The sequence below is a fragment of the Anolis sagrei genome, chromosome 2 (genome assembly GCF_037176765.1).
Source record: "Anolis sagrei isolate rAnoSag1 chromosome 2, rAnoSag1.mat, whole genome shotgun sequence".
In the NCBI taxonomy this organism is placed as follows: domain Eukaryota; kingdom Metazoa; phylum Chordata; class Lepidosauria; order Squamata; family Dactyloidae; genus Anolis; species Anolis sagrei.
The window spans coordinates 13,380,455-13,390,223 of NC_090022.1; the positions used below are offsets into that span (position 1 = coordinate 13,380,455).

A 9,769-nucleotide genomic window follows, 5' to 3' on the forward strand; every position below is an offset into this window, starting at 1 on the left:
ATAAAACAGCCATCAGAGTGATTTTGTCTGCTGTGGACTCACCTTGCTGTGTTTCTAATAATAATAATTATAATAATAATAATCTTTATTTATATTTCACCCTATCACCCCAAAGGGACTCAGGGTGGATTTTGAACACAACAACAATACACCCATAGTAATGAAATTTGGCAACCCAACATATCAAAACAAATTATAACTGAACAACTAAAATTAAATAAAAAACACAACCTGTTATATCAGACATAAGACAAAACACCAAATATTGAACAGAAGCATCAATTTCCCAGTTCCTTGGGGGCAAGTAGATTGAGATGTCAGTCATTTATGAATCTGATGTGTCTCCAAAATCAGGTCTTTGTGTATCCTGTTATAACTTATTTATATCTCATTCTTTCCCTGTGTGTGTCTGTCTTTCCTACTAGGTGATGGTTGGGATAGTGGGAGTGAGTGGGAACCATATGACGTGTTGTCAGAAGATACAGAGAATGAAGACGCGAGGCATGACTTTCAAAGTGAAGAAGGAGCAGATACAAATGAGGAGGACCAAGATGAAGATTGGAGAAATAATCCCAATTGCCAGGGCAGTGACTTCAATGGAGTGCCAGTCAAACCCAAAACATACAAAGGCAAGAGAAAGAATCAGTGCAAGGTGTGTGGGAAGAGCTTCACTCGTAAGGCAAGCCTTAAGGTCCACCAAAGGATCCATACAGGGGAGAAGCCCTACAAGTGCACCGTCTGTAGCAAAGGCTTTTGTGACAAAACAAGCTTCCTAAGGCATCAAAGAATCCACACGGGAGAGAAGCCGTACAAATGCCCAGAGTGCGGGAAGAGTTTTAATCGGACCACAAACCTTATTACACATCAGAAGACTCACGTGGAAACCAGAGAGAAAACTTTTCACTGCACCAGCTGCACCAAGAGTTTTTACAACAAGTACAGCCTTAAGACGCACTGGCGGAGCCACACCGGGGAGAAACCATACAAGTGCTCCAGCTGCAGCAAGAGCTTCTGTGACAAATCCAACCTCGAAGCGCACTGGCGAGTGCATACCGGGGAGAGGCCTTTTGAGTGCACCGAGTGTGGAAAAAGCTTCAGCGATCGCAGGACCCTTCTCAGACATCAGAGGATCCATACCGGGGAGAGGCCCTACCGGTGCACCGAGTGCGGGAAGAGTTTCAACGACCTCGCGACCCTCCTCCGGCACCAGAAGATCCACACAGGAGAGAAGCCCTACAGATGCAACGAGTGCGGGAAGAGCTTTAACCAGAGCTCACACCTCATCAGGCACCAGAACACCCACGACGCTAAGCGCCACAAGAGCAGCGGTCGTGGGGCAAAAGCGGCCGTCGGAACCAATATCTTTTTGGACATCGGAGGCTTCACGCAAGAGAACTATTACGGCTACACTCACCCGCCGGAACCCTTTCGCTGGCCGCTTACGCCCTACACGTCCTCCACAGAGGCAGAAAGTGTGGGCTTGCCTAATTTGTGGACTATTGAGGAGACATCTGTTGGCGATCAAGCCATCCTAGTTGTGAAAGAAATAACGGAGGACAGGACCATGGCACTATGAATGTTCGGGGCATGGGAGGTGTTGTCATCTAGGCCCATACTTGTTGGGTGTGTCATTCCCCCAATCCAAACAAGAAGCCATACATACATCGAGACACTTTTTACAACTTGTGTGTTTTCAAGGATGGAGAAAGAGGATGAGAGTCTTTCAAAAGGATGGCATTAGACGCAGTTACAAAAAGGTATAACAACTTGACATACTTATATGCTCCACAACGCAGCTTGCTAACTCCTTCGTTTGTTATTACTGGGGAGAGCGGAAAATGTGAGTATGATTGCCTGAGGATGGAAGAAAAAGAGACAGATGGGAAAAAATACTGAGACTCTTAATGGTCTTCAGTCAGAAGCTCCAAATAATCAGTTTACTTTCTGCTTCCAAAAAACTTATGATAATCTCCTTTTCCTCAAACAAAGTTGAAAGATTGCTTCAACTAAGTGAATGAAATAGTAATCTTCTCTTGAGAAGAACGCGTGACAGTCAAAAGTACTAGAAACACCTTGCTCTCCACACTTTCCCATTTTTTGGGTCATATTTAGTAAATTCGTGAGGGTGATAATGATCATTAGTTCTCTATCCTTGTGTCATTTGGACAGGCACTCAGTGCTAATGGGAATGTTTTCAAGAACTAATTGTTTCTCCTTTTTGGTAAATTGACACATTTGTAAGTTGATGATAGAATTTTCTATGCCAAGTATCTCCAGGTAGGTGGAGGGGTGTCATCCCAAACAAGGCTTGTTCTTTTGTTCTTTTCTGTGCAAGACTGAAAAAATAAATGTGTTTCAGAATCACATTTTAGTGGGAGGGCACCTAAAAAGATATAGACTAGGTAAGAGGATTTTTAACATGTTGTCGAAGGCTTTCGTGGCTGGAATCACTGAGATGCTATGGGAGTTGGAGTCCAAAACACCTGGAGGGCCCAAGTTTGCCCATGCCTGCTGTAGCCCATGCATTGCAGTGGGTTTTCCATGCCCTTAAACTGCTGAAACCCGTTTGCAGCTAAGCTGCAAGTCTGCATAGACTGACAAAAGAGTAAGCCTTACTTCTAAACTGTCAGTCTGTAGGATCTAAGTAGCAATGGAAAATGACCACTCACAAGCAGACTTGCTTTGAAATGGATATATTGCTTTTATCTCTGCATAACATGGTTCCTAGCACCCTCTGCTGGCTTCGGAATGTCACAGAGAGAATTGATTCAGCCAGGATGTCACAGAGGGAATTTATGACGTCTTCATGCTGTCAGAAATTGACTCCTGACACAAACAAACAATGGCTAACAGTGCATTTAGATTAGGGGAGATTGTGGTCAAAAGTCAAGGAGACAATCTGATCCAGTTTGTCTACTCATTGAGTTCAACGGGATTTACTTTCAGATGAGTTAGAGCAGGATGTGCATTTTTGGAGTTCTCCCAATGTTGGACTACAACTCCCAGCACCCTTCCCATTGGTTGCCCTGTTTAGGAATGCTGGGAGCTACAGTTGTGACAGTTCCTGCCTCTGGTGTAGAAACGATATGAATCTCCTGTGTCCATAATTTTTGGAGAGTGACGGTTTTACAACAAAGACAGGGCTTTGTGCATGGGGAAGTATGCAAGGACTTCTATAAAGGAAGGAGTTGCCATTAATACTTTTTAAACAAAGGTTCCTTTTATTGCAATTTTCAGTCTGAGAGGATATATCAACATTTTTACACAACTTTTACACAAAGAACGACATTGGACATACAGATTCTATGCAACTACGTTAGATTCACAATTACATGGCAAAGAAACAAACAAGCCAAGGGGAAATTACATTTTTACCCTGCATTCACACCACATCCATCACCATTCATACATATATTGCCATATCCTTTACTCCTTGGAGAAGAATACCTGTTAGGCCAGATTCTGCCTCCCTGCAGCCTTCCAATGCACAGTTCCAAAACTTCCATATTATCAAAATGCCAAGGATGAGATTCTTGTTCTCCATACAGCAGAACCTGACCCCCTACAAACGTATCTCCTTCCTCTTCCCTTGAGAAAGAACCCCAAAGTGAGCAGAATCTTGCTTTCCCAGAGCAGATCTGACATCCCTTGGTATACTATCTCCTTCCCAATGGAGCAGAGCATAGAAAGTGAACAGCATCTCTGTCACAATTTGAGAATCATTAGATTGAGTCTGTTATAGGAATATTTTTTTCTGATGTAGTCAATAACTCTTGTTGAAGTCAGCTTGAGTCATCACCTCCTGGCATAAATGTTTTGTCTTGAACCATTGTGTTTTGGGTTTGACTTGAAAGAGCATTGTCTTTGATTAATGTAAACAAAGATCATTTCCTTGAGAGTTAATCCAATTTCTGGTCAACAAATGTTGACAGACGTAAACATTTCTCTTATCACTGTCACAGTTTACTTTTTAAGTTCACATTAGCAGGTTTTAATTACAGTCCCTCAAGCAGGCAGTTAATGATTTAGTCATTGCAGGCCTTAATCTTTTGGAATGGTGTTTCCAAAATTACTAATTCTCATTCATTCATCTTTCATCAGCTCATTCATACCCACACATATCAATCAAATCTGCACATTATATTTCTTGTGACAAAGTTGCTTCTCCTGTGTGGGATTTTCTTGAGAGAAGTGGGAGAAGCATATGCTTCAAGGTGACAAAGTTGAGCCCCAACGTGAATTGTAGGAGCTGGTTGTTAAAGCATGAACATATTGTTGGTTATTTAACACTAATGTTAATGTATAGGATGAGGGACACAGGGCACTTTCGCTTCAGGACACTAACTTTTTGGGGTGAGGTTGTGTTTATTCACACTGTATTTCAGACTTCTGAGTCTGTCGTCCTCAAATCAGATTTTGGGGAAATTACCTCCTGGAATAGTTCGAGCTGGAAATGTGACTTCGGGAGCAGCGGTGTAAGGCTGGAAGAGGCAATTGGGTCTATGGACCAGTTTTGGATGAGGAAATCTAATGTTCTAGAAATCTAATGATTCTAAAACAGCTCAAAAAAACCTACAACAACCCAATCTTAAGTAACTTTCATATTCACGATCGCTACTAGTCAGTCGTAACTCCTGCAAACTTTACAGGGGGAGAAAGAGGTCCATTTTGCTAGCATTTGGAGCAAATCCGAATGACAGTTCTGTCCAGAGTGGGAGGAATCTGACCATGAAAAGTTAGTTAAGTAACAATGTTTTACTTCATTCGAGTTCTTAAAAATACTTTTTTGCTGCTGCATAAAACATCCTAATGTAAAAAATATCCAACGGCTTAGAAAAGGAAGGCAGGGACAGCAAAGCTTGAAGAACAGTCCCCAAAACATCATGACTCTCTTTACTAAGTCTCGTTGCATGGAAATGGATATTACAGTCAGTGGATGGTGTGTCACCCTTGAATGTCAAAATCTACACATGGATGATATTTCTGTGGTTCTGCTGTATCACATACATTTTGAATGTCCTGTTTTTGTTTTTCTGAATGTCCAGATTTTTTTTATCTTATAGTTGTTTGTACTTAGTTTATTTTTCTGATATTTGTGTTACATGGAACCATTCTCATGTTCACCTCACTGCCTTTTCTCTTCTGTTGCTTAATAATCCAGTCCTCTGTATCTACTGTGGTTAGAGCCTTGCAGAAGTAAAAAAATAAGGCTTTTAACAGGAGAGAACACCTCTTTAGGAATCTCTAGGGCCTCCAGCATAATTCTGTGTCCATTACCAATGCAATAACACTAAATGACAAAAAAAGTTGAAACCTCTGGTGGCTCAATGGGTTAAAATCTTGTGCCGGCTGGACTGCTTACTGAAAGGTTGGCAGTTCGAATTCGGGGAGTGGGGTGAGTTCCCATCTGTCAGCTCCAGCTTCTCATGCGGAGACATGAGAGAAGCCTCCCATAGGATGGTAAAACATCCAGGCGTCCCTTGGGCAACATCCTTGCAGACTGCCAGTTCACTCACACCAGAAGTGACTTACAGTTTCTCAAGTCATTCTTAACACACACAAAAAAACCATCTTAAAGTTGCTAGCTAGAACATATTTTAATTGAATCTGCAAATATCTAATCTGAAAATGAAGGCTGGCTGTAATGTTAGCAAAGCTACTCTGGAGTATTTTTCAAGGGAGGTTTCTCATAATGTTAAAATATGAGTAAAAGCAACTACAATAATACCCTTTGTTTATATTCTGCTCTATCACCCCGAGGGGACTCGGAACAGATTACAGTATACACAAATATAGGCAAACATTTTATAAGTGAACAATGACAGACAATACACAAACAAAGACAAAGGTTTTCCTTTCCATTGTCTGTGTCTGGGACAATGCTCAACTCTGGTCATGGAGAGGTGTTCTTGTTCCATTTTTCCATGCTGAGGAGCCTGTTGTCCATAGACCCACCTGGTCATGTATTGCTGACATGGCTGCAGGGCACCTTTTACCTTCCTGCTAGGGTGGCACTTATTGATCTACTCACATGTTTTTGAACTGCTAGGTAGGCAGAAGCTAGGGCTGACAGCAGGAGCTCACCCCAACCTGCGGCTTTGAACTGCCAACAAGTTTTTCTGGTCAGCAAGTTTTTCTGTAGCTAGCAGTTTAACCCGCTGAGCTACCGTGGCCAAATAAATTTGGAAATGTGGAAAGCTCATCATGATCCTTCTGGTAACCGTTTGAAAAAGCTCACCAACTTGATTACGACTGTTCCTTTATTCCTAGTGATCTTGCATCCATGGATTCAATCATCCATGGCTTGAAATATATATAAACCTTGATTTTGCCATTTTATATAAGGGACACCCTTTTGCTACGCCATTGTATATAATGGGACTTGACCATCTACAGATTTTTGGTATCCCCAGGGATGTCATGGAACCAAGCCCCAGAGGATAGATAATAATGACCCACTGTAGTCGGTTCTAAAAATTCTGAAACATTTCAAAGAAAACTATTTGTTCATGCAAAGTCCTTTGTGAGTGGGTCCGGGGTGATGTTATGAGTCCTTTGGCTCATTGATTTTCACAAGGCTCCCATTCCAGTTTCAGCCCTTCTCTAGGAACTGTGGATGCGTGCGCGTTTTAAAGTAGTTGGGTGTTGTAGGCGGCTGCCTTTATTATGCATGGTTGCTTTGAGACTGTATGCCTATTTTTAGTGTATTGGCAAAATGTTCTGCAAATAAAGAATAATGGAATGGTCATTTCTCTCCACAACGTTACGAATCAGCCTGGTTTGTACCCGTGCCTTGAAAGGAGGAAATTTCATGCCCAGCATAACAATGGCAGATGGCAAGGGAAATTGCAAACCTTACCATTTTTCAAAGGAATTTTCTGCCTTTCGACATAGGCGAGAGAGGTAGAATGGGATAGAGCTTGGGCCCTCCAGGTGTTTTGGACTTCAACTCCCACAATTCCTAACAGCCTCAGCCCTTTCTTTTTCCCCCTCAACCACTTAAGTGATGAAAAAAATCACCCCAGACCATCTTCATGTGAATAAGGTATTTACTTGCTGGGTGCCCCGGCTGCTCACACCTTTCCAGAAGCAGGAAAGGATTGAATGCTCTCTGACTATTGACAATGATGTGCCATGGAAACCAGGAGGACTTTTCCAACAGACTGATCACACAGGATGAAAGCTGGGCCCATCCCTAGGATCCTGAGACTAAAGTCCCGTTGATGCAATAGAAGCATCATGACTCACCGCCTCCAAAGAAGGCACATGCCCAACTCTCAGCAGGCAAGGTCATGCTCACAGTATTTTGGGACCAGCACGGAGTAGTATGGATGGATTTCCTATGGTCACTGGGGCATACTAGGTTTCACTGCTGTGGAAATTTTGGGAGGCAATCAGAACCAAGAGACAATGTGGCATGCTCACCAAAGGTGTCTACCGCCTGCAAGACAATGCACCAGTTCACAACTCACCAGTTGCCCAAATGGAAGAAGAATGCTCCTGTGGCTTGGAAATTTTCCCACATCCTCCTTATTCATCCAACCTTGCACCATTGGACTTCCACCTCTTTCCAACAAGGAAGTTATTTTTGAAGGGCAAGCATTCTTCAGATGATGAGACTCTGATTTCCAGTCACAATGTGGCTTTTGGAGCAACTTGTTGACTTCTACAAGCGAGGTGTTTACAGTTGCTTTAAAAGATGGGAGAAGTGTGTGTCCCTATGTGGCACTGAACGCAAGTTTCATTGTCATCAAAGTGGTACTCATTTGTCGTGTCAGAGCAACCAGTCCATTATATTACATTTCTAACAGAACAAAGCAAACAAACAGACAAAATACAAAACTTGTGAGTTTGGTAGTTGGTTAAATCCTTTGACCAGTATCTGGCCACTTGGAATGCTTCTGGTGTTGCTGCAAGAAGGTCCTCCATTGTGCATGTGGCAGGGCTTAGGTTGCATTGCAGCAGGTGGTCAGTGGTTTGCTCCTCTCCACATTCACATGTCGAGGATTCCACTTTGTAGCCCCATTTCTGAAGGTTGGCTCTGCATCTCGTGGTGCCAGAACGCAGTCTGTTCAGTGCCTTCCAAGTCTCCCAGTCCTCTGTGTGCCCAGGAGGGAGTATCTCATTTGGTATCAGCCATTGGTTGAGGTTCTGGGTTTGAGCCTGCCACTTTTGGACTCTTGCTTGCTGAGGTGTTCCAGCGAGTGTCTCTGTAGATCTTAGAAAGCTATTTCTAGATTTAAGTCGTTGACGTGCTGGCTGATACCCAAACAGGGGATGAGCTGGAGATGTTTCTGCCTTGGTCCTTTCACTATTGGCTGCTACTTCCCGTCGGATGTCGGGTGGAGCAATACCGGCTAAGCAGTGTAATTTCTCCAGTGGTGTAGGGCACAGACACCCATGATAATGCGGCATGTCTCATTAAGAGCCACATCCACTGTTTTAGTGTGATGAGATGTGTTCCACACTGGGCATGCATACTCAGCAGCAGAGTAGCATAGTGCAAGGGCAGACGTCTTCACTGTATCTGGTTGTGACCCCCAGGTTGTGCCAGTCAGCTTTCGTATTATATTGTTTCTAGCACCCACTTTTTGCTTGATGTTCAGGCAGTGCTTCTTGTAGGTCAGAGCACGGTCCAGAGTGACTCCCAGGTATCTGGGTGCGCTGCAATGCTCCAGTGGGATTCCTTCCCGGGTGATCTTCAGAGCTCTGGATGCTTCGCTGTTCTTGAGATGAAAGGCACATGTCTGTGTTTTAGATGGGTTAGGGACCCCAGGACTTGACGAAGCGGATTTTTAGTATAAGTATATGTTATGTTGTATTTGTCTGGTTAGTATCGTCTCGAGTCACTGTACATTGTCTTCTTTGTTGTTGTTCACCGCCCCGAGTCGCCTTCGGGCTGAGAGGGGCGGTCAATAAATGCAAGAAATAAATAAATAATAAATAAATAAATATCTAAGGTTGTGAATGTTTCTTCCAGCCATTTTAACCCCAGCCTTGCATTCATCAAGCCCCGAACATTGCATGATGTGTTCTGCATACAAGTTGAATAGGTCGGTTGAGAGTCTACAACCTTGCCGTACGCCTTTCCCAATCTTGAACCAGTCTGTTGTTCCATGGTCAGTTCTGACTGTTGCTACTTGGTCCTTATAGATTCCTCAGGGGAGAGAAACAAGGTGATTTGGTCGCCCCAGACCACCAAGAACTTGCCACATTTTTTTTATTTCCCTCCCACCTTTCTCCCTGAATTAGGACTCTAAACTGTCTTAAAATGAATGTGGTTTCAAAATCCACCAAATACAAATGTGGAAAACACACTAAACCCACTTGCAAAAAGAAACTAAATCCAAATTGTTGGAATAAACAAAATATATAAAATAGGAAGGAAGAAAAAAGAATAGGAAGGAAGGAATAGGAAGGTAGGTAGGTAGGAAGGAAGGAAGGAGAAAGCTCCACTTTTTCTGTACTTGTCAAGCTGCTCCAATGGCTACAGGTAGCATTCCAAGAGTTAAAGTAAGAGAGAAGGCAACTCCTAGAAAGACATTAGAAAGCTGGGGAGGAGCTACTTCCTGTTTCCGGCGTCCCTTCCTTTTTGAGTTCCCCTCAGAAAACGCGGTTCTAAAGAAAGGAGTTCCTGGGGGTTTTTTTAGCCCTTGTGAATAGCTTAAATTGGGAGGTTGCATAAAAGGTGGAAAGTTGGGTGGATCACAGAATCATAAGAGTTGGAAGAGACCTCATGGGCCATCCAGTCCAACCCCCTGCCAAGAAG

General features: G+C 43.1%; 1 protein-coding gene across 1 annotated transcript in view; it reads left to right on the forward strand.

Moving 5' to 3' along the window:
• Positions 1-6,761, forward strand: part of LOC132765749 (zinc finger protein 845-like) — a 65,792-nt gene extending 59,031 nt beyond the window's left edge. The window contains exon 17 of the mRNA XM_067463957.1: positions 426-6,761. Within this exon, the coding sequence (XP_067320058.1) occupies positions 426-1,576 (1,151 nt within the window). The 3' untranslated portion in view covers positions 1,577-6,761. The remainder of the gene's footprint in view (positions 1-425) is intronic.
• The last annotated feature ends 3,008 nt before the right edge of the window (positions 6,762-9,769 follow it).